The 25361-nt window shown below is 36.4% G+C and overlaps 1 protein-coding gene across 4 annotated transcripts in view; it reads left to right on the top strand.

Annotated features, from left to right (window-relative positions):
• Window positions 1–25361, top strand: part of CRB1 (crumbs cell polarity complex component 1) — a 205176-nt gene that overhangs the window by 45235 nt on the left and 134580 nt on the right. For all 4 annotated transcript variants that reach the window (XM_025987296.2, XM_072733412.1, XM_072733413.1 and 1 more), the window contains exon 2: window positions 17853–18434. In XM_025987296.2, the coding sequence (XP_025843081.2) occupies window positions 17853–18434 (582 nt within the window). The remainder of the gene's footprint in view (window positions 1–17852; window positions 18435–25361) is intronic.

The raw sequence follows: 25361 nt of genomic DNA on the forward strand, positions 1-25361 counted from the left end.
CCTCCCCCAGCTTGTGTTCCTCTCTTTCTCTCTCTCTCTCTCTCTCTCTCAAATAAATAATCTTTAAAAAATGATTTGGCTGTCTGATAATTTCTTTTCTCTATAAAGTATAAATGAAATAACTTGGATCTCTTTATTGCTTGTAGTGTTGCCCTCATTTCTCTCTCTCCCACCCTTTCTCTCTCTCTTGCTCTTCATCCCTCTCTCTCCCTCCTTTTCTCCCTCCCTCCCTCTCTCTCTCTTTTTCCCCCACTAAATTTATTTACTCTTTTTTTTTCCTGTTGTTTCCAGCAACATAGGAATATCTAAAAGCAAAACTATTTGAGGAGGGGAGATGATAGCAAATGGATGAAAACCTAGCTTCTTGTCTTTTGGTGGTTACTATAGCAATAATCATGATGGGAGATTTTCAGCTGCAAGTGGTTTCTATAACAACATGATAGGGTGCTTTAGAAATAGTCCTGAGGTAAATAGATTCTTTAAGGGTCTTTTTAACCCTTTTTATTCCAGAAGATTTGCATCCTCTTGAGTGATAAATAGCAGTTGGCTTATTTGATGGAAGCTTAAAATACTGTTTTTATTTTGTAAAGATAAAACATTTAATTTTTTTTAAAGACCTGGCTGTAGCTGATAGGATCTTAGGTTCCTTCATTTCAGAAAATATTTGATAGCATCCTTACTCTATTTCTACATGATGACATCGAAATAGTCTTAGAGCTATTTCTTTCATTGTATTACCCTAAAATGTGGAAAGCAGTAAATATTCCTCATTATAACATATTAATTCTCTCATGGATTACCTGAAGGCTCTTGCTTTAGTAAAACCTTGTATGAACTATTATACCTGTTAAGTTCCCTGGTAGGTGGTGATCTTTCTGCTCTAACAAATGGAGCCTGATTACTCACCCTTTGTTATGCTATTCAGTGTGCTTTACATTAGGCATTAGGTTCCTATTTAACTTAAAATTTACTAAGTATTATAAGAGGAAGTTTATGGAATTATTCTGAACTTATTAACTTTTAACATAGTAAAACATAAACAAGCAAGAAAATGAAGGCTTCCACTTCACACAAAAGTGTCATCCAGGAGCCCCCATAAGTGAAAGATCAATGGGGATGCATGAGGAGCACATCATACAAGAATGAATGGTATGAATGGTGATAGGCTGGATAGGATATTTTAAGAGAAAAAATATGGAAACCTTAAATTTAGTCACATAATCAGTTAAATTTAGGGAGATTGGGATTAAATTTAGTTGGTTCAGCTCAATAATGAATTATTGATTACCTACTCCATGCCAGATACTGAAAGTATATATAATGATGAATAAATATGGTATTTACTTTAAAACTAAATTATCATATCAAAACACTTTGTATTATTAAAATATCAATTGAAAATTTATTTATTTCAAATTAATGAATTATTTGCTTGGATTAATCTTTCTTCTTTTTCCACTTAATCCCAAATATTTTAAGTGCAAAGGCATATCCATGCCTTCCTAAAAGAAATGATTATTGGCATATTTTAAGTATGGGTGATTTCATCTAAGGGATGATACTTTATGTCTTCACATGAAGTTTCACTTCCACGTATTTTCTACAATAAAGCTATCCTTATACTTTTATTATTTTTATTTAGTTAAGCTGCCAGTTCCAAATATGACATATTCTATTTCAACTCTCGGAAAGATGTCAGCAACAGTGCATCTCCCTCTGAGTTTTCAAACAATGCTGTGGTATTCTCATTTCCCTGGTGTTCTGTGCTCAGTAATGAAGCCTCAGAATTCATTACATATGCACTTGCCATAGCCTTCTGGGATAGAGTTTGCCAAATAGGTCCCTAGGAGATCAAGACCCATTCTCCATGTGTGTCATGGGGCTGTGCAGATGAGCTGAGGCATGTCTGTATACACCAAGGCCCTGCTCAGAACAGCATGTGCCAGAACACACTGGGCAGGGAGCCATTCATAAACTCTTCAAAATCTTATCCAGACCAAAGGCATAACGGCATTGTACTTGCTAAGCTCAGTACCATGGGGCTTTTAGCTGAATAAAAAGCAAATGAAATATATTCACAATGTCTTCCAAATTATCCAGTAACCACAGTAACCTGGGTTTTCCCCAAATCTAGTCCACAATGTAGAGTGACCTGGCAGAGACAAATCATTCTCTCTCTGTTCAAGTGTACTGAGCCATAAATTGAGCAGAATAAATTTCCCTGGGACAAAAACCAATTAATCAGCAAACAATCAGTACGTATTTACTACACCACCTAGGAGCTAGTGTTCTAGGTGGGATCAAGACCCAATACACAAAGCATATATGCAAACATACTAAAGAAGCATATATTACAGTTCCTGAATTTAAAGGGTTTGTTTGCTAATTGTAAAGGCAAGTGTCCACACATGAAACAGAACAATTAGGGAGACACATAGATAAGAGTAAAGTTGCGTCTCAGCAATGATAAGCTGCTCAGGCCAAGAGATCAACAAGAATGCAAAGATATGGAAAAGACTCATGGAAAAGGTAGATTTCTAAGGATATGCAAAATTTGGATATATACCATAATTAATAAACTCTCAGAAAGTACTTTGAAATGTCTTTATTTGTGGCTATTACTATAATCAAGCCATAAAAGAAGAGAATTTAAATCATCAAGGACTAATGTCTTCTTCAGAGTTGTAACCACACATTATCTTTCTAAGCCTTAACTTCCCTATACAAAAATATGAAAAGACCGTTCAGTCTACATTGTCCAATATAGTAGCCATTAGTCATGTGTGGCTCTGAGCACTTGAAATGAGAATAGTTGGAACCGACATGTGCTGTTACGTTTAAAATACACACAGGATTTCAAAGACTTAGTAGGAAAAAAAGTAAATGTCTCATTAATTTTTAACACTGATTACATAATGAAATGATACTATTTTAGTTGTATTTCGTTAAAAATCTATGATTCAAGTTAATTTTACTGTTTATTTTTACTTTTTAATTTAATTTTTATTTATAGATTTTACTAGAAGATCTAACATTGTATGTGTTAATACATAACATTAGGGACGCCTCGGTGGCTCAGTGGTTGAGTGTCTGCCTTTGGCTCAGGGTGTGATCCCGGGATCCGGGATCAAGTCCCTCACCAGGCTCCCTGTGAGGAGCCTGCTTCTCCCTCTGTCTAATGCCTCTGCCTCTCTCTCTGTCTCTCATGAATAAATAAATAAAATCTTTAAAAAAATACATAACATTACATCCACATTGCATTTCTATTAGACAATCAACACTTGCTATTTAAAATGTAGTCTATGGGAGTGCCTGGGGGGCTTCATTGGTAAAGTGTCTGCCTTTGGCTCAGGTCATGATCCCAGGGTTGGGCTCCCTCCTCAGTGGGAGTCTGCTTCTTCTTCTCCCGCTGTTGTGCTCTCTTGCTCTCTCTGTCAAATGAATAAATAAAATCTTAAAAATAAAATAAAATAAGATAAAATAAAATAAAATAAAATAAAATAAAATAAAATAAAATGTAGTCTATGAAAGAGCAGCAAAGCAATGGCATCCCCTGCAAGCATTTTGGAAATGTCTAGTCTCAGGCCTCATCCCAGACCTGCTGGATCAGAATAGGCAATTCTGAGAGATCCTCAGTGGTTCATATGATTGATAAAGTTGGGAAGTGCTGATCTAGATAATTGTGAGGTGTTTCTTTTTCCTGATTCTATTATCTTCCTTTAATTTTTTTTTTTTGAGTCTTGAAGTCTTCTAGGCACCCTAATCTACCACATATTAACTGCATAACCTAGGGAAGTTATTTAACATTCCTGCAGCTCACTTCTTATAAAATGGATATAATACCTCCAACCCCATAAGTTTTCTATAGGCATTAAATGAGACACTAAGTTTATGCACTTATCTCCAGGAACTTATAGATTGGAGAGATTTGTATAATAGCAATAATAAAATTGAAAGATTATTCACTTTTGTTTCATTCTTTATTGAAAGCTTCATTCATTCATTCATTCATTCATTCATTCATTTATTTATGAGAGATACAGAAAGAGAAGCAGAGACACAGGCAGAGGGAGAAGCAGACTCCCAGCAGGGAGCCCAATGCAGAACTCGATTCCAGGACCCCGGGATCATGCCCTCAGCTGAAGGCAGATGCTCAACTACTGAGCCACCCCGGCATTCCCTGTTTCATTCTTATATGTTCCATAGCATTTTGGTACACAGGGCAATGGGCTAACGTTTGAAGGGCTATTTTCAGTTATTTTACCAATTATGTGTATTTTTTTGTTTAATTGTATATAATATACTTACTTAACATTCTGGTACAAATCTAATGGATAATATTAGAACTTTCAGGCCCCTTTTTGCAATAAAATGTCATGTGGCTAAATTATTCTGTACAATGGTTTTATAATTAATGTTGAAATTATATTTGTTATCATTGATCACTTAAAGAAGTGATGGCTTCATAAAGTGGAAAGAAACTTTTTTCTTTTTATTTAGAATATTTTTAGCTTTACAGTGGGATTTTCAATTTGCTAGAGGCAAAGGAGCTTAGTAAAAATGTAAGTCTATTCCATAAGTAAAAGAGGTCATTGAAAAGTCTGTCATTACTAAAAGATACATGGATTATAATAAGGTCAGAGAGTCTAGGCTTGATTAGCTCTAAATGAATTTAATGTCAAAGGAACATAATTAGACCCTTATTAACATTTTCAATGATTGACATTTAGTAAAAATGACCTTCACAATTTGCATTATTTAGTTATGTTGTAAGGATGACAAAGGGCAGGGCATCTTCTCTGAGCTAAGTGTGCGTGGTTGCAGTGTGCATTTGGTCCATCACTCCAACCCTAAGGACAGACACCAGATCCAATCTTGACCCAGTGCTTAGGCGTGTGGCCTATGTAGATGAAGACCCAGAAGGTTTGATTCTCATGGGAAAGTTTTGAAAGTAAAAGAAATCTTTAGAGAAGCAGGCCCCTGATTTCATCAGTGATAATGCTGATGAACAGAAGTTTTATGTAAAAGCACCCAGCAAAATGGTGGTCTTGTAGATTGGATTTAAAATACCTTTGTGGAAAAGTTTCTCAATAAGTTCATGGACTCTACAGAGGAGATAATAGAAGAAAGACGTTGAGATACAGGTGACACCGATGAAATTTGTCCACAGTCTTTTCAACTGGATCAGGGAAGTCATGTTTCAGAGTTTGCATGTGACTTAACTGTGATAAATATACAGTTGGCAATATTGGGCTCCTGCCTGGATTAGGAGACAAGATTCTCAGACAATGTGCACTAACAACAAACTTGTATTTCCTGGAACTATAAAAAACTAAACACTCTCTTCACAATATTCTATAATCTCATTTTCCTTGGATTTATTCTTTTATTAGCATGCACCAACAAAGCATCAAATAGGTACATGGTACTTTGCTAGAAAATAGAAGGTCCCAACCATTGGACCCTTCATTGAAAGGAAATAATATTGATTAAATAATTACTTTATTCTAGACTTTTACAAGGAACTTATGTATCTTTTTTTATTCCTCACGATAATAACAATAAAGATAATAATAATAATGGCTACTAATATTCACTCTGTGCCAAGTACTATTAAGCATTTTATGTACATGAACTAGTTTAATCTCCACGATAGACCTATGAGGTAGGTATCATTCTTACAGAAATGGAAACTGAGGTGCAGAAAAGTTAAGTACCTTAATAAAACCCATAGAGTTAGGAAGTGGCGGAGCCAAGATTCAAACCCTGGCTCCAAAGTCCATGCTCTTAAGCACTATGCATGTCCTTCCCAAATGAGGAAACTGAGGCCCAGTTTTGCTAAAACCACAGATATAGCAAATAGCAGAACTAAAATTTCAACCTCTATCTGTGTGACCGTAAAAGTATACTCTTGACATTACATGAAACTGGCCTCCGTTTAGTATTGAAGTCCACTCTAAGAAAACGATTGCCTCATTTTTCAGAGGCCATAGGAAAGCAAAGCAAAGGAAAGGTCTTATAGAGCTCATCAACTTATTTTTACTGTTCCATGTGGATCCCGTCGCATCACACATCAAAGTCAGTGATTTATCTGATCATTTGCTTGATTTTATCAAAAGAGGTGAAAGTCAAGAACTTCACAGCAAGGCTTAAATGAGAATTCAAGTTTTCTTCCTCATTTATTTATTATTCAACAAACTTCTATTGACAACCTACCATGTGTGAGCCATTTTGGCTACATCCTGAATAAAGATGTGCCCCTCCTGCACTCGTTTCTCCTGCTACTCGGCCCCAAACCCGGGATGAAATTTTATTCTCTGAAGAAAGTCTGGCGAAGAAAACTCAACACGCCACTTTCCTCTTTTAAACTGAAATTCTTAGATCCGGAAATTTCTACTCTATCTCCAGTAGTATTGTTTATCCCATCTATCTTAACGACTCATTATGGATGTGATTTAAAACCTAGAAGGCACCAAGTATTTGCAGTTTCAAATCCGAACTATGATTGAAAGTGTTAGGTGATTCACCCAAATGTCAAGAGTCCTCCAATCTGTCAAATTTCTGCAGGGAATTGAGAAGAGAGTAAATCTTGAATGAAGAATAAAATTTTCTTTGACAGCTCAATTAACTCCACTTTATTAAGTCAATGGTGTTTCAATTTATAGAAAACAATTGTGGCTTCTGCAAGGCAGTTTAATAAAATATATAAAACTGTATTCTAAAAAACATCAAGGATATAAACAAAAAGCCTATATAAAGACACGAGTTTGTTGTTTTAATAAAAGCAAATCAGGGATCCCTGGGTGGCTCAGCGGTTTAGCACTTGCCTTAGGCCCAGGATGTGATCCCGGGGTCCTGGGATCCAGTCCTGCATCAGGCTCCCTGCATGGAGCCTGCTTCTCCCTCTGCCTGTGTCTCTGCCTCTCTCTCTCTCTTCTCTCTGTCTCTCATGAATTAATAAATAAAATCTTTTTTAAAATAGCAAATCAAAAGTGAAATAAAGTAAAAACAACTCATTAGTGAATGTTTATTTATTAATTCATCTGTAGGAAAAGATCTTTTATGTGGAAGAATGTCAGAAACCATTCAGTAGATGCTGCTGGAAATATCAAATTTTCATTCACAATTCCTCTCTTCCTTTCCCATTTTTATTTAAATGAAATTAGATTAAATGTATATCAAAATAGAAAAAAAAAACCCTGTGCCTTTGCATGTTTAAAACATCACTCCATACCACAGCTAGCATATCCTTCTCCCAATCCCATCATCTGCTTCCCCAAGTCCCTCCTCATCTCTCGTAGTTTGATGGAAAAACACAATAAAATTTGTGTCCCAGAGCAATGAGAGCAAACGGCTTTATTTGTACTGTTGGGAGTACACTGGTGAGTGTTTAATCTAACTCACATGAAGCGTAATAAAAATTGCCATTTTAATTCGATATGAGCTTTAACAATTGTTTCTTCCATCCCTTCTGCTGACAGAGGATAGATTTGACTTTTTAGGTTAGTATCAATAAAAATGAGAGAGACGGAGGTAGTTAGAGAACTATATGGGGAGAATTAGGTTAGTAAATCCCCAAAAAAGGGTAGGGATAGTTGTGGTAAGAAGGTATTTTAAAAAATGGAAAAAAACCAAAACACAAACCCAACATGCTTGTGTATGTGTGCATGCGTGTACACATGCATATGTAAGGTTTATACATCAAGGGAAACCTTTAAGGTAAGGATTTTGTCAATTAATATCCTAGAAATATTCATTGAGCATTTGTTGTGCATAAACAGGCACTGAGGAGAGCACAAATATAGAGCTGATCTTCTGAGCAGTGAAAGCCTTTCACAATTCTCACTTCGTGCCATATTTCTCTGAGCCAACATTTTAAGTGGTATTCAAAATACAGAGTGAGATGTTAAATATTTTCTTGTGGAAACCGAATCCTGGAGAACAGGATTTTTCTGGTTGACATTTATCTTCATTTGATCCTAAGTAAGTGTGGGTACTTTATGGGAAAAATGTCTTTGGTGTGTTGAATTAGCTCATCAACAGGCTTCCTATATAAGGATGTACTTGGGCTTATTATCCAAAATAAATTTCCTGCAGTGAAAATGTCTTAGTGGATTGTACTCTTTTTTGGGGGAGGGGGTTGTTATTGTTATTGCTATATTTTGTACTTATCTAGTAAATTTTGTACTAAGAATGCAAAATTATCTCTAAACATCTTACAACAATAAGAGCTAACATTTATTGAGCACTTAGGATATGTCCATCAACCATTTAAATCTAGTGGTATAATCCTTGAGAAAAGCCTAAGAAGTAGGTTTTATTATTATTATTATTATTATTATTATTATTATTATTTATTTTGCAGCTGAGAAAACAGGCTGTGAATGGCAGGGCAAGACTTGGTATAAGTGTGCTTTACTTTAGGGACTTTGGTCCTCACCACTATACTGTCCTCTCATCCACTGTGGCAGATCGCTCATGGTTGGCTAATATAAAAGTTACCCAAAATATTGATAATAAAAAAAAAACCATGACAAGAATTTCAAATTCTTGACTGATGATTTTTAAATCAGAGAATTACTCACCTATTTCATAGGTAAGTGCATTAAAACCATCAAGGACAAAGGAACAAATACTGTTTATAATAATCTCTGGGAAACTAAAATGCTCTTCCCTGAAATCACCTTGCAGTGTTTCTTTGCTCTGAATAAATATATTCGACCCTCTAACTGAGCGAAATTACCAATATGGCTGTTTTTCAGGTACACTGAATTATTAGAAAATACACCTGCACGTATACATACACAAACAAAATAAATATGTTTAATTCTTGGACATTCATCTTCTTTGAAACTGGCCAAATTAGTTTTCACTTCTCTGAAAAATATTGATATGCATACAAACATGTAAATATCTGTATGAAAGTAAGTACATAGTGTGTATATACACATGTTTGCACCTATATAGGCCCTAACAGTATCCAAAGAGCAAATACAATAAGAATTTCAAAAACCATAGAAAATATTTTGTTTTCCTCTGGACAGAGATTTTCAAATTGCTATTCTCAGCCCCTAGGGCTCCTTGGAGGTATCTCCTTAGAGGGCAGGAGGCCACTTGACTGGGCGGCAGGGTTTCCTTCCCTTCTTTCACCTGAGCTGGTCCACATTCCGATATTGTATTTTGGAATTATTCATGATATTTTCCTTGAAGGACTACTGCTGTACTTACAGAAAGAAAAGAAAAGGTCTGAAACCCACAGTTCCAGAACTTCTTATAATATCCAGTAGGTGGCAAACTTTACTGCAAGGAAACAATTTGGTGGCCTGTATAACTTGGTCTGAAAGTATCCATTACACTTCATAGCCAGCAAAGTTTCTTGCGTTGGATCTAAGTCTCAAACGGAAGCTGGAAATAAAATTCTCAATGGTCTTTTCCCTTGGAATTAAATTCCTCCAATTATAGTTTTAAGTAGTCCTATAAGGTTTTGTGTGTGTTGTGTCCATGTACATTTTGTTGTAAAGGTGTTATTCCTATGAAAATTACTTTACTGTCAACCGAGTGTTTGAACAATATACCAGGTATAATATAATAATATAAATGACAGATTTTTTCCCATTAGGTGCACAAAAATGGAAAAATTACAACCCTTACTTCACGACATCATTGGTTAGTACATAGTTTGCTTTTATTTCTTTAGTGGCTATTTAGTTGTTTTTCTTTAAAGATTTATTTATTTATTTGAGAAAAAGTGCGAGGGAACAAGCATGAGCAGGAGGTGGGGCAGAGGAACAGGGAGAGAGAATCTCCAGCAGACTCTCCACAGGGCTGACCCCAGTACCCTGAGGTCATTCCCTGAGCTGAAATCAAGAGTCAGACACCTAACCAACTGAGTCACCCAAGTGCCCCTAGTTATTTTTTAAAATGTGATAAATTGCGATTCATTTATATGTTTGAGAAATATAATTTTCTTTTTGGGAGGCAACTGTCTTTGCTTATTCACCATAGTCAGTTAATAATGTGTAGGTCATGGGCTACATGCATTTCCAAGAGGGCCAGTTAGCATCTTGCTTATGGACGCACAATAAACCCAGGAAGCAAAGGTGCAAATGGTGCCAATATTTATTTATTCAGCAATTTATTCAGTAGTTCTATAATTTATTCAGCAATACTATAAAAGTCTCTAAAGGTTATAAGGGAAACAATAGTCTCCTTTTCACCATGGCCATTCCTCCTTTTTACTCCTACTTTGCACTCCCCAGAAGCAACTACTTAAAACTCTCAGTTATTTCCTACTGTTTTTATTTACATATGTGTAAATAATAGGCTGAGTTTTTCTCTCGTTTTATTTTATTTATCTATCTATCTATTTATTTATTTAGAGCATGGGAGGCAGCAGGGGGTAGGGGGTGAGCAAAGACAGAGGGAGAGAATCTTAAGCAGGCTCCATACTCAGGGTGGAGTCCAAGGTGAGGCTCCATCTCCCAACCCTGAGATCATGACCTGAACCAAAATCAAGGGTCAGAAACTTAACCAACCGAGCTACCAGGCTCTCCTCCCCACCAGGCATCAACTCTTGGAACTTTCTAGGGTAAAAGTAGATTTAATTTTCCTGCAGTTCTCAAAAAAAAATAAAATAAAATAAAATAAAATAAAATAAAATAAAATAATTTTCCTGCAGTTCTCAAACACACACACCCACAGCCCCCAGCACACATGCAACTCTACTGTTTTACCTAAATTATTATATTATGATCATTATTGCTATCATAAAGAACTCTGCAACTACATAGTATATTACATAGTATATTACGATTTCATTTCCCCTCTTGCACAGGATTTTCCCTAGAATTAATACTAGTAAGGGTTTAAAAAGCTTGTTCTGTTTAGTTTCCCATTACCTCTCTTCTATATATGTACTCTGCATTTTTCTTCTCAGAGCTCCACCTTCTCTCTGCTTTCAGTACTGGTTAATCTCTATGCTGGTAGCATATGTATAGTCCAGGGAGCAATTTTGAGTAAAATATCTTGCTTTTTTTTCTTTATTAGATCCCTTGTATGTTAGGTTTCATGTCTCTCATCTTCTTGGTTACACTCACTTTCACGGAGCATACCTTCCTGAAAGGTGAGCGTGGAAGTTGAAAATTTGAATTTCTGAATCTCCTTCCTCTCCTTACTGTCTTCACCCCTCCCCCATTTCCTTTCTTCTCTTATTTTGAAACTCCTCGTCTGATCCTTTATTCCCCTACTTTCTACCTCTCATTTCCAATGTCTTAGTATTTTTCTTTTGAGCCCGGTAGATTTTCCTCAACATTATCCTTCAATACTCAACTGAATTTTTTATTTCTATCACTGTATCTTAAATTTTATAGACCTCTTTTGTACTCTAGAAGTTTATTTTAATAATCACCTATACTTTTTTCATTGCTGCACTATCCTTTCTTAATTCTGTGAGTATATTAATTCTCAAATTTTCATAAATTGTTGTCTATTCCTTGAATCGTTTGTCTCTTCCAGTTAATAAAAAAAAAAAAAAAACTCTTGTGTGTGTGAGTTTTGGTCTTAATGTTTTATCTTAGAAGTTTTGGGGATGCCTGGGTGGCTCAATGGTTGAGCATCTGCCTTCGGCTCAGGGCATGATCCCTGTGTCCTGGCATCAGGCTCCTTGCTTCTCTCTCTGCCTATGTCTCTGCCTCTCTCTTTCTGTATGTTTCTCATGAATAAATAAATAAAATCTTTTAAAAAAGATTATCTTAGAGATTTTCCTTCATGTGTTAATATTATACAATCTGTTCATATTAAAGAGGTACTATTGTTTCTTTAGCTGAAGATACGTATAAGATATGGGGATGTTTGTTTATAATTATTCTTTAGATTATAATAGTAATATAATTTAAAGTATAATTAAAGAACAGTAATGCCCTATATGCCTATATATATTTCATATATACTCTTGTGTTTGTTTAAAAAGAGCTATTTAAAAGCACTTTTTATTTCATGTCTCAGAGCTTTCTAGCTTATTAGGATTTATTCTTGAGCGATTAGGCCAGCTCATTTCAATGAGTGACAGCCAATATCAGCATTTGTAAGTATTTTCTCTCAGGCTGGTCAAGAGGAATAATTGTTTCCTGCATGGGGAGTAAATCTGGCTGCCGGCATTTTTTAGAACTGAATTGAAAATGAGGTTGAGGAGTGTCTCACAATTCTTTGTGTAGATATTCACTTCATCCTCTCATTTTCAGAGCAGACCCGGCCACTCCCACACCACCACTACTTGTGTCTATGTTTTTGAATCGCCTTCATGGGGGAAGGGCAGTTATGTAGTTTCCTGGGGTGAAAGAAGGTAAATGAGAATCTAACTCTGCTTTTGGTAAGTTTTCCAAACAACCTTTCTCCATTTTCAGCACCACTTGGGTACCTGGAGCCTCTAACTTGGGGCTTCTATGACATAAAGTGGCTTACTTCTAAGGTTTCTTTCCCCTGGGGTTTTGCTAATTCTGGTAAGCTAAGTCTATCACAACTCACCCATGTGCAGTCTAGCTTCCATTTATGTATCAGTGTATGTATATGGGTATTTATTGCTGTCTCCTCAACCTCTCTCCTGGCTCTTGTGAGTCTGACAATTGCATTCCTCTTTGTCCTTTTTTTCTAGGAGTTCTTTTTGTCTAATTTATTGAGGTATAATTTACATACAATAAAATTAACCCAATTTCCATGGCAAACACATATGGTCAATAACTATTACCACAATCATGACACAGAATATTTCCATGAAACTCCTTCATGGCCCTTTACAGTTAGTTCCCTTCACCTGGTGAGCTGTTTTCCATCATTATAACTTTGCCTTCTCTAGAACATCATAAAATTGAATCATACAACTGATAGTCTTTGTGTCTGGTTTCTCTTACTTAATATAATACTTTAAAGATTTCTCCATATTGTTCACTGGGTCAATAATTTGCCCATTTTATTCCTGAGTAGTACTCCAATGTGTGATATCTTAAAGTTTATTTCCCAGCTGATGGGCATTTGGATTTTTTCCAGTGTTTGGCATTATGAATAAAGCCATGAATTTTGCAAGCATGTTTTTGTGTGGATATTATGTTTTCATTTCCTTGGGGGAAATATTTAGGAGGGGATTTGCTGAATAAGTGTATGTCTAAATTAATAAGATACTTGGAAACTGTTTTCCAAGGTGGCTGTGCCATTGTGCATTCCCACCAGCCATGTATGAGATATATGACTGACATAGCTGTACAACAACAGTAAAAGTAGTCTCATAAGGTCTGATGCATTACTAAAGATAAAAAGGATATTTTATGAATATTTGAGGGTCAAACCAGCAGGACGATGTAACCATTTTAAATTTCTATGAACATAGAACATAGCTTCAGAATATAGAAGTGAAAATTGTCAGAACTAAAAAAGAAATAGGAAATTCATATTCACTATAGGAGATTTCAGTGCATTAATCTCAATGAAGAGAAATAGTAGAAAAATCCCCAATGCTATAGAATTTCTGAATAACACAGTTAACAATTTGATATAATTGATTTTTATAGATTTTCCATAGGTCAAAGAAGAAATCACCATGAAAATTAGGAAATATTTTTATTTGAATGATATTGAAAATAAATTTATAGGAAATGCAGTAAAACTGTGCTTACAATAGAAATTTTTAGTCCTAAATTAATAAATTAGAAATACATGAAAAAGTAAATAGCAATTAAACTCAGAGCAAGTCGAATTAAGAAAAAGGCAGAAGCAGAAACCTAAGATAGAAAACAAGGAGGAACTATACAGTCAAAGGCCAATATATGAAAACACTAATACAACCTGTAAAACACAGACAAGAATTATTGGTGGGAGCGTGAAGGAGACTTCCGGTCAATATCTTGTATTGCTAATTTTTGTCATTTGACCATTCTAGTGGCCATTCTAGATATTGTTTTTAGTTTCAGTTTCTCTAATAATAAATGATGTTGAGCATTTTTAAATATGCTTATTTGCTGTCTCTTTATGTCTTTCATGGAATTTTGGAAAGAACAGAATTAAACATTCATGTGCATATCATCATATTTACATAAGAAACTCTACCCGATAAGTATCCTAACTCCTAAAATAATGCAGTAAAAAGAAATGGACTTTAGAGTCAGACAAATCAGAAGTTTAAATCCTACCTCTCTTTGACACTATGCAAATGACTTAGTCCTTATAAAATTTAGCTTTCCATCTGTAAAGGGCTTTACCAAATATTATAAGAAATCCATTTTAAAAGTTGTATTGGAAGGGCATTGGGAATAAATGCTCACTTCCTTTGCTGTCTTTCTACACAAATGCTTCGTTTCTTTTTTTTTAAGATTTTATTTATTTATCCATGAGAAACACACAGAGAGAGGCAGAAACACAGGCAGAGAGAGAAGCAGGCTTCATGCAAGGAGCCCAATGCCAGACTCGATCCCTGATCCCAGGATCAGGCCCTGAGCCAAAGGCAGATGCTCAACTGCTGAGCCACCCAGGCATCCCCAAATACTTCATTTCATGGCTTAAATGATAATGCTTGATTATTAAAGGAAGGAAAAAAATCACCATCACTAACAAAACAAAAATAAATGGAAAACCTAAATTCATAAATACCCTTGATAGTGGAGTTAAGAGGGCAGCTACAGTATTTAATTGATTTTTTTCAGGTTGGACACAGGAACTTTAAATGCTTCCAAAAGTTAAAACTTATTAAATAAAGACCTACAAGTGACCAGCAGACACACGAAAAAATGCTCAACATCACTCAGCATCAGGGAAATATAAATCAAAACCACAATGACATACCAGTTCACACCAGTCAGAATGGCTAAAATTAACAAGTCAGGAAAAGACAGATGTTGGTGAGGATGCAGAGAAAGGGGAAGCCACTGTTGGGAATGCAAGCTGGTGCAGCCACTCTGGAAAATGGCCTGATGTTTACTCAAAAAGTTGAAAATAGAGCTACCCTACAACCAAGTAATTGCACTACTAGGTATTTATCCCAAAGATCAAATGTAGTGATCCAAAGGGGCACCTTCACTCCAATGTTATATCCACAATAGCCAAACTATGGAAAGATCACAGGTATCCATCAACAGTTGAATGGGTAAAGATGTGGGAGATATCCAGATATAGATACAGATACAGATATAGATATAGATAAATTTATATATGTGTGTGTGTGTGTGTGTTTGTGTGTGTGTAATGGAAATAATTATATTTTCCATTGGTTACTATATATATTCAATAATATATAATAATATATATATAAACTCATATATATATATATATATATATATATATATATATATATATATAAGTATTACTGAGCCATTGAAAAGACTGAAATCTTGCCATTTGCAATGACATGGATGGAACTAGAGGGTATTAAGCTAAGCGAAATAAGTCAATCAGAGAAAGACAATTATCATGTGATCTCCCTCATATGTAGAATTTAAGAAACAAAACAGAGGAACATAGGGGAAGAAAGGAAAAAATAAAACAAGATGAAGTCAGAGAAGGAGACAAACCATAAGAGACTCTTAATCATAGGAAACAACTGAGGGTCACTTACTGGGTGATGGACATTAAGGAGGGCACGTGATGTGATGAGTACTGGGTGTTATATAAGACTGATGAATCACTGACCTCTACCTCTGAAACTAATAATGCATTATACGTTAATTAAATTGAATTTAAATTAAAATAAATAAATATTTCTTTATATCCTCCCCATTTTTTCTGTCCCACATCCTCTCATGTTTTTCTTATTATTGACAGAGAATGTCAATACCCCTCATGCTTTAGTTCTCTCTTTTGCAGATAATATCCTTCCTTCACTTGCATTCACTGAAAAGTCATCTCAAGTGCCTTTTCTTCAATGAGGCTTTCCCTGGTACACTTTCCCTGGCCCCTGTGATTACACAGCACCCTTCCATGTTTCTGTTGTGACATTTTCCCCCTTCCTTCCAATAAGTATGTACTGAGCACCTGCGACGTGACAAGTAATATTGTAGACCCTGGAAATACAGAGAGACAAGGTCTCCTCCTTTTCTCCACGGAGCTAACATTCTAATGAAGAAAACAGAAAACAAACACACACACACAAAGGAATAACAGCATGTATAGCATAGCACACAAAACAATAAAATTTAGAAAAAGAGTTTAGAATTTAGAAAGCTCTCAGGAAGTGACATAAGACATTACATTTGAAGATGTGATAGGAAAGCCAGCATCTGGGAAAAAAAACAAAAACACAAAAGTATAAGAATGATTAGTTGAATTTTTCTCAAGGAGGGTAGAAAACATTTGCTCTCCGATCAACCCTCTAGAGGAAAATTGTTGGCTGCCAGAAAGACCCCATACGAAGATAATTATGAAAATCTTCATGCTCTGGTATGATGTACCAGGTAGTCACTTCTTTTCAGTATCTTTGCATCGCCCTGTTGGTGGCCACACCATGTTATGAGAGCCACTTCTCTTTTTGCAGGAAGAGAGGGAAAAGATTTATCATTACATATTTCTCAAAGTTTACACACTATTTTCTCCTGGCAACAGTTGATTTATGTCTCATGTCCTAAGAGCAAACTCTCCATTTTGTACCTTTTTTTATTACAAGCTTGCACCGTTGCCGGCTACTATATTTCTGAGCAATATTGTGAGAAGGGAAGTAAAAATAAGAGAATGATATAGTAGATGAATCCACATGCAAGACAGTGTTTTGTGGGATAATACAATTGAGTTGACAAACCATAAACCTTCTCTGTGATTAAGAACATACCAATGCTGTGATCATAATACATGTATATTTGGTGAAAACTTCTACACATACACATATCTAATGAGTACGGCAAAAAATTAAAGAATTATTGTTTTTCCTTTGGTTATTATTCCAATTAGTGCTTCAAAAATGGATGCCTAGAACAGAGATGCTTTTAGAGAAGCAAAAGTCCATAAACTTTACTACATCTATTTCCTCGCAGAGGGATTTAATTTGTCATCTGTAAGATGTGCATAATAACACCGTGTTGCTGTGCAGATCAGAAATCATTTATGTGAAATATCTGGCAAGCTTGGTACAAAGAGTAGGGCTTCAACAAATAGTTGGTCTTTTATTTTGTTTTAATATTTTCATTTCTTTATGCTTTTATTCTTATTTTTTAACGATTTTACTCATTAATTCATGAGAGACACACACGGGGGCGGGGGTGGCAGAGACACAGGCAGAAGGAGAAGCAGGCTCCATGCAGGGAGCCCAACGTGGGACTCGATCCCAGGTCTCCATGATCACACCCTGGACTGAAGGTGGCACTAAACCACTGAGCCACCCGGGCTGCCCTATGCTTTTCTTTTTAGAACAAAATGGTCATTGTGATAAAGCAGGTAAACCAAGTTGTAACATTCACTTAAATATTGGTTTCATTTAGACTATATTCAGAGACAATTTTGTGCCTTATTTCCCAGTATACTCCAAAATCCTCCCTGAGAGGATGTGAATTTCAAAAGCGTGTGTGTATAGGACAATTTAACAGTTGCTTCAATTCACCCCCGTTGCTCAACGGCACTTGGCCTGGAGAAAGGGCCGTGGAGAAGCAAAGAATCTCGAACCAGCTATTTTTGTTTCTTATTAGTAACAATATGGAAAGATTTGACAAATCATTATTAATGAAAAACCTCATTAGACATTATTTGACAAAACTCATCCAAAGAATGCAGCCAACTGTTTTTCATTAAGGAGTTTGAGATGGCGTAGGAGCAGAAAGACGATCTTTAATTTTATCCTTAGCCATTTATTTGTAAACTTCATCGTGGTATTTTTTATTTCCTTGTAGATTCCTTTTGCAATAAAAATGACACCAGGTGCCTCTCAAATTCTTGCCCAAACAATTCAACGTGCGATGATTCTTCAAAAGACAACAATTGCCATTGTTCAGATGCAGCCATTCATGTGGACAAAGACTGTGACAACATGAGGAATCCATGCTTCTCCAATCCCTGTCAAGGAAATGCCACTTGTGTGAACAACCCAGGAGAAAGGAGCTTTCTCTGCAAATGTCCCCCTGGTTTTAGTGGGACAACCTGTGAAACTGCCATTGTTTACTGCGGCATAAGCCCCTGTCAACACGGAGGTATTTGCCATCAGGACCCTGTACATCCTATCTGCGTCTGCCCTGATGGATATTTTGGAAGATTCTGTGAAAACGATCTTGATGAGTGTGCTTCCAGCCCCTGTCACAACGGGGCCATGTGCCAGGATGGAATCAATGGCTATTCCTGCTTCTGTGTCCCAGGATATCAAGGCAGGCTCTGTGACCTGGAAGTGGATGAATGTGTCTCAGATCCCTGTAAGAATGAAGCTACATGCCTCAATGAGATAGGAAGATACACTTGTATCTGTCCCCGTGATTATTCCGGTAAGTGTTATCACATTGGAATACCAGAGGATGCAATTAGCTTCCCCCTTTTTTTTAATATGACAGAAGCAGAGGTGACTTCTTATGTCTCATCCAATTGCTTATGAAAATGGTCTTGGCAGGAATTAATCACTAGATAGAAAGCTTCCTAAACCACCGAAAGTCCTCGGAGCCTGAGTGTTTGCCAACTGTCACTGTTGTTGTTCTAGATGGAGCCGTTACATTATTTAAATCTTATTTTCAGTCTAGAATTAGTGGGCTCTATGGGGCCTAGACTTCCAGGTCAGGGCCTTCAAGTTTCTTCATGAGAAGATTTCTTTTGTCCTTGCTGAAGTGTGTCTGCAAATGCCGAAAGCCTGGCACGGCAGCCTCCTGGGAAGGCGGGCCATGAGATGGATAGATGTTAGGGGACTCTAAAGTGCAACCAACAGATCAGTGATAATAAGGCTGACAGAGCATGGCAAATAAGATAAACCACAATTTTATTAATAAAGAAGTCACTTTTTAAAAAATAAATAAGTCACTTCTTGTTTAATTTCTTGGAAATAGCCAATAGTAGTACCTCATATCTATTAACAAAGTTTCTGTCGACATGGTATGTTATTACAGAATAACAAGATGACCATTCCCCACTAACAGGGTCATGCTATTTATTATCCTCATGCTCAGTCTCTGTGGTTCCCATCCTCCTGAACCACTTACCCATCTTAATCACTTCTTCATGGTGACCGTCTTTCTTGCATTGTTTTCCTTTTTGGATTCTTTACAGTAAGGGAACAGCTCATGTAGTCTATGCTTTCTCACATTCATTCATTCTAACGTCTGCTCCCCACTTTCCTGTGCTTCCTGACTCACATTTTTGTGGCATTGTTCACATTTTAATGCCACTATCCCCCTATCTCTTGCCACTTTTGTAACCTCCTGTGGTATCTGGCTTTCAGCTTACCTTCTTCTCTCAACCCTTTCACACTTCTTTGTCTTGTCATTATTTTCCCAAACATGTTAATAAGCAATACAATCATTTGGAAAGTACTTCTCTTCAAAATTTATACCAGAACCCTCCAGTATCATCTGCTAATATTACCCGTTCTAGAAATATCTCTTTTATAAAATAGCTATATCCCTAGTTGCTCTGACGTGAAATTTGCTCCCTTCCCCTCGATCCCCACCTACAACCAATCTTCAAAATCCATTTGGACATCCAAGATGTCTTCCAATGAGCTCATCCACTCTGTTAGCAATGCCTTGGCTCATGTTCTCCTCATTTTGTGTATGCTTACTATACCACCTCCTAGACTCTACCTCCAGCCTCAAGTTGTTCTGAACAGTGACTCTGAAATCATCCTTCTAAAATAGCTCTGACTGTACCATTCCTTCTGAAGAAACTTGAAAGCTTCCCAACACGCAGGATAATTTTAACTTCTCATGGAAAACCCTCCACAGTGTGTCCCTTACATATAAGCCATATCTCTATAACCTCTTCCCCCAAAGCATTCCATTTTCCTGAACTGTCCTCATTTTTTCTTCAAGTGGTTTCCCTCCCTCTGGGATGTCCTTCCTCAATTCAGTGTCTACTCTGTGAAGCTCTGGACTTTCGGTACTTCATTCACCTCACACCTCACTCAAGAAGCATTTCTGATTTACTGTCTGCTGACATAATACTTTTAAGCTGCTATGGTAATTATTATTACTTCCGTAGTGGTTTGCACCTCTATTGAAGAACTCTGTCCTGTTCTTCAGATAAATGTATTTTTGTCTCCTCCCACTGAAGTATTAGTTCCTAAAGGACAGAAGTCACGTCTTATATTTATTCATCCATTCATCAATATTTTTGGGGTATTTATTATATGTCAGTCATTGTATTAAGAAGAGGCACTGTTCCCAAGGTTTAATAAATAATGGCTGCTTAGTAAACCATTTCTGAATTGTTCTAATTGTCTGAATTCTTTTCATATATTTCTTAGCACCTCTTGTGGTAATGAAACTAAGGTAAATAGATTAACGTTTACCTTCTGGGTGCATATGTTATGATGGTAGAATGATGTGTTAAGTAGAAAATTATTTTACTGATTGCCTTTCATTACCAATACTAAGCTAAAAGTTATGAGGAACAGTGGCGAGGCTTTATGAAACAGTACTTAGTCGTGGAAATCTCCATATTTATATCCCAAATCCTCATATCTATTGTTGAAAATTGAGTTACAGAAATTTCAATTTCAGTTTTTAAAATTTTTGAGTAAACATAAGAAATAAATTTTTGTGGGGCTGGTGTAGTATTGTTTTTGTTTATAACGGACACTTTTTTATAAAGAATTTTTATTTATTTATTTATTTATTTATTTATTTATTTATTATTTGAGAGACGGAGAGAGAGTGGGCAAGAGAGAGAGAGAACACAAGCATGGTAAAGGGCAGAGGGAGAAGCAGGCACTCCACCGAGAGTCCAACTCGAACCCAGGACCCCGGGATCATGACCTGAGCCAAAGTCAGCAGCTTAACTAACTGGGCCACCGAGGCACCCTTATAGCAGACACGTTTAAAGACCACTATGGTTTATTAAGATAGTGTCTTCTATTTCCTGCTGCTAGTACCGCTATTGCAAATGGTAACTAGAAGAAACACACATGAGATCAGAGAAATGTTTCAGCCACTTTCCCTATAGTGTTTTGAAATAGTCTTATGATTGCAAAACACAGCTTGAAAAATGATGTTTTACAATGTGTTCTTACTTTTTACATTTCAATTAATTGGATTATAATGAATCCTTTCAGTGGTATAAATTTAGGCATAATAGATGTCAAGGGTATATTCCAAATGTAGTAAGGTACCAACATTATAAGGCACTTTACTCTACAATGAATTAATTTATACTGCGGATATATCATATTCCTACTGGGCCCAATGAAAATCAATGCTTTTTTCTCACTGTAGCACCGTAGCTCAGAGCCCACAACGAGGACACTTCCCTTGCCCAAACCGTGGTATAATAGAGTTGTTCCTATTTGACTATGTTCTTCTCCTGTTTTCTAAGAAATCAGCTAAATTTTATTATTTTAGCTCTGCTGACATAAATGTAACTTGCTTACAGACAGTTTAGATGACACCCATCAGGCAGTAAGAATCATGTCTGTTATTAGCTGGTTAGGGTTATTCGGACACAAAGGTGTGATTTTAGGCTTGATCACCAATCTCCACAAGTAAAATAGCCTGTATTCTGGGAGCTCATCAGTGGTTTCCAGCCCTGACTAGACGTTAGCCATTAACTAGAAAGATCTGATACAAAGATGCTCAGATTCCACCTTCGGAGAGTCAAATTTAATGGACAATTCTAATGTATAGCTAAGGCTGGGAGCCAGAAATTAGATTTATGTGAACTTAATTTAGAAACTTTTCTTGCAATATCCCATCATTTAGACCCACAAGGAGGCTGGCCTACTTCAGTGCCGTCTCATGGCTACTAGTGCTTGTGGCAATTAATGAGAAACCCAAAGAAGGTCTATAGGACCAAGGCCAGTTAATGAAGAAACCCAGAGAAGGTCTCTAGGACCAAGGGAAAGGCCAGAGCTGGGAAGAGAAGAAAAAGACTATTAGTAATCAGCATGGATACATAGGTACCCTGGCTCAACCCAGACCTCCCAATGAATCCTGGAAACTATTACAATAACCTAGCTGCTGTGTGCTACATCCAAATTTAGAGGCTCATAAAGAACGTGGCTTACAGGAAAAACCCTGTGCTCCTCAGAGCAGCAAAGTAAGAAAACGTAATAAATTTTAAAAGACAGGGAGGTAGGAGAGGAAAAAGAGCAGTAGCAGACGGAGAGAAGGTTCCCACTGTGGGAATCCTGCTCTGTGCCCTCTGCTGTGCTTCCTAAGTGGTGATTCATGAACTCCAGAAATAGGCTCAGAGAGAGGCACTGAAGATGCTGGGGAGGATATGGAAGGCATAAGCAAAAACTCTACTTTAAGCTGGAAGTACACAGCTGCAAACTTTTTTTAATGAAAAGAATATTCAGCCTTGAGCATGTAACTGCTTTTAGTTCAAGTTTTTGCAATGTATCATTCTTTCACTGGGATCTTTCTTTAAAATGAGCAGATTGACAACTGAACATTTTCACTAATTTAAGATGCCTGAAATATGAGAAAAATGGGGCTACAAGAGGGTAGGGAAAAGGCAATTCGATGCATGATGAAGCAAAACAGTGTAGGCAAATATCTTATTTCCTCCATTAAAAAATGGGTTGTTGGCATAAAACAATCTTGTGGAAAATAAGAAAAAAACCACTTCGTCAAATTTACTTATTGACTGGAAGATGCATCTTTGTCTCAGAAATGAAAACATATGGAAAAAATTCATTTTATATTCAAGAAAAGGTGTTAGCGTGTGGAGACTAGTGAGAAGACTAGTTGGCAGACTAGTTAGGTAGAAAGCCACTGCAATGCCAGGGGTAAGACATTAGGAACTGACCTGGAGCACTGACTGTAAGGATGAAGGGGAAGGTGGGTGTGGGCGTTCCTAAGAAAAAGGCTCACTTGCCATTTATTAAAGCCAGGATATTCCCAAATGTATTGTATCCAAGAAAAGCTTAAAGTCTCTAATATGAAAGATAAGAATACATTACAAGTTCAATTTCCATTTCCAACTGAATAAATGTATCTCTATCATTTGTTCTCAAAGTTTAGCCTGCATCAGGCTCACCCAGAGAGCTTATGAAAATAGAGTTTTTGATTTAGTGAATTTGTGGTGGGGCCTGTTCATTTATTACAAGTTCCCATGTGATAGTGATGCTGCTGCTGCTGGTGGTATGGGAACCACACTTTGAGAAACCACTGATGCAGGCAATTATGTGGATTTTCATGTGACAATACAAAGTTGTGTGTGTGTGTGTGTGTGTGTGTGTGTGTAGTACTTATCGATAGTTCTGGATAAATGATATGAATGAAAATAAATATCTATTGAATTCATTCAGTCATTAATTTTGTCAAAATACATACTCACATATGTATATTTATTGAGTTAGCTATTGTTACAGGTTCTGTGAATATAAGAAGAAAAGTAATGAAAGAGTCCTCCTACATTCTAGAGAGAAGAGATAGACATGTATAAAATAAGTAATAAATAAAATATATGGTAGGTTAGGTGGTGATAAAGACAGTGGATTAAAGTAAAGGTGAAACAAAATGGGGGAATTAGGAATTGAACTTTAGGTTGAATGACCAGAGAAGGTCTTACTAAGAAGGTGACACATGAATAAAGTTCTAGAGAGGTAAGAAAGGGAGTCAGGCAAATGTCTTGCGGAGTAGCATTCGAGGCAGAGGAACAGCAGATGCAAAGACCCTGAGGTCAAGAGCACTGAAATGTTTGAGAAGCCGCAATGAAGCTGATGTGCCTGGAGTGGAGTGAACAAGGCGAAGGAGACATAATAGACTATTGGGGCTTGTGGGCCATTGTAAGGACTTTGACTCTGCTCTTAATAAAATGAGAAGTTGTTGTATAGTTTTGAGCAGAGGATTGAAATAATTTGATTTACATTTTAAGAAAATCACCTGCCTGGTTATGTTGAGGATATTTTGAACCAGGTGGTTCGGTAGAACTGGGCGCCCAACAATACAGGAATCCAGGTCACTGGACTATTATTAAATAGGAAAAAAACAAAAGAACAGTATCAAGTTTTAACAACAACATCATTTTTCCTCTTTTAAAATTTAAGATAAGAATCAACACAGAAGGTTCGTGGATCATGCCAACAAAATGTGAGCGTACCTTTCCTGTCCTGCTCTCTATTGCCCTCTGGTGGGACTTCTAGATTATTCCCGACAGGTCTCTCCAGACTAGTTGGAGCAGCAGGGTGGTTTTCCTCACTAGTTCATAGCAACCCCAGTGTCATACAGTCTATCACATGCACACCTGGAACTTCTTCTACCTCTCTGCATTACACGGTTACTCATTTATAATTTCCTATCAGAACTTCTTCTATTAATCATTTTTTAATGTTCTTTTCCGTATCTTCTCCAATAGTCCTCATCCATGCTGATGAAGAAGACTAACAGGTATGATGTTGCTAACTCTGATGCTGCCATTCCAGTGGCATTTATCAAAAGCATAATTTGAATTTCAGTCAATGTGGAGATTTGAATCTAGGCTTCATGTTCCATCCTTTCTAAATATATTTTTGATCGACTAAACCACTCTTCTAATGTCATCTTTTTTATGACAAATCATACAGAGAATTTAATGTTCTGAAAATAATGTGGGGAAATAATCATTACATCATAAAATATAAGCTTATTTCATGAGAAAAATTGCTATTATCATTATGTTTACCACAATTACTGAAAGTTTTGTACTGATTACAAATTTAATACATAAATCATTTGATGAACTTAAATCAATTTATTGGGAATAAATATTAATAGTCATTTATATAAAGATATACAATATGGAAGACATGAATTTAAAGAACATTTAGGGAAAAAAATAAAGAACATTTAGGGGATCCCCGGATGGCTCAGCGGTTTAGTGCCTGCCTTCAGCCCAGGGCGTGATCCTGGAGACCCCGGGATCGAGTCCCACATCAGGTCCCCTGCATGGAGCCTGCTTCTCCCTCTGCCTGTCTCTCTCTCTCTCTGTCTCTCATGAATAAATAAATAAAATCTCTTTTTAAAAAAGAAAACATTTAAATATCGTTTTTGTGAGCAACTATCTAAATAGCTCACATTTTACTCACCACCTAATATGTATCCCCATAATAAATATATTTCACATCCAAAAGGTGAATAATGTGCACCAGCCAAAAAAGAATATATGAATTTCACAGATTGTATCTTCATATTCTCAAAAGAAAATGACTATTTTTCTATATGTTCTTAATTATGAAATAGATCATTTTTTTGTGATGTCATATAAAAACATTACACACTTGTTCAGGC

Source organism: Vulpes vulpes, chromosome 13, assembly GCF_048418805.1.
Source record: "Vulpes vulpes isolate BD-2025 chromosome 13, VulVul3, whole genome shotgun sequence".
NCBI lineage: Eukaryota > Metazoa > Chordata > Mammalia > Carnivora > Canidae > Vulpes > Vulpes vulpes.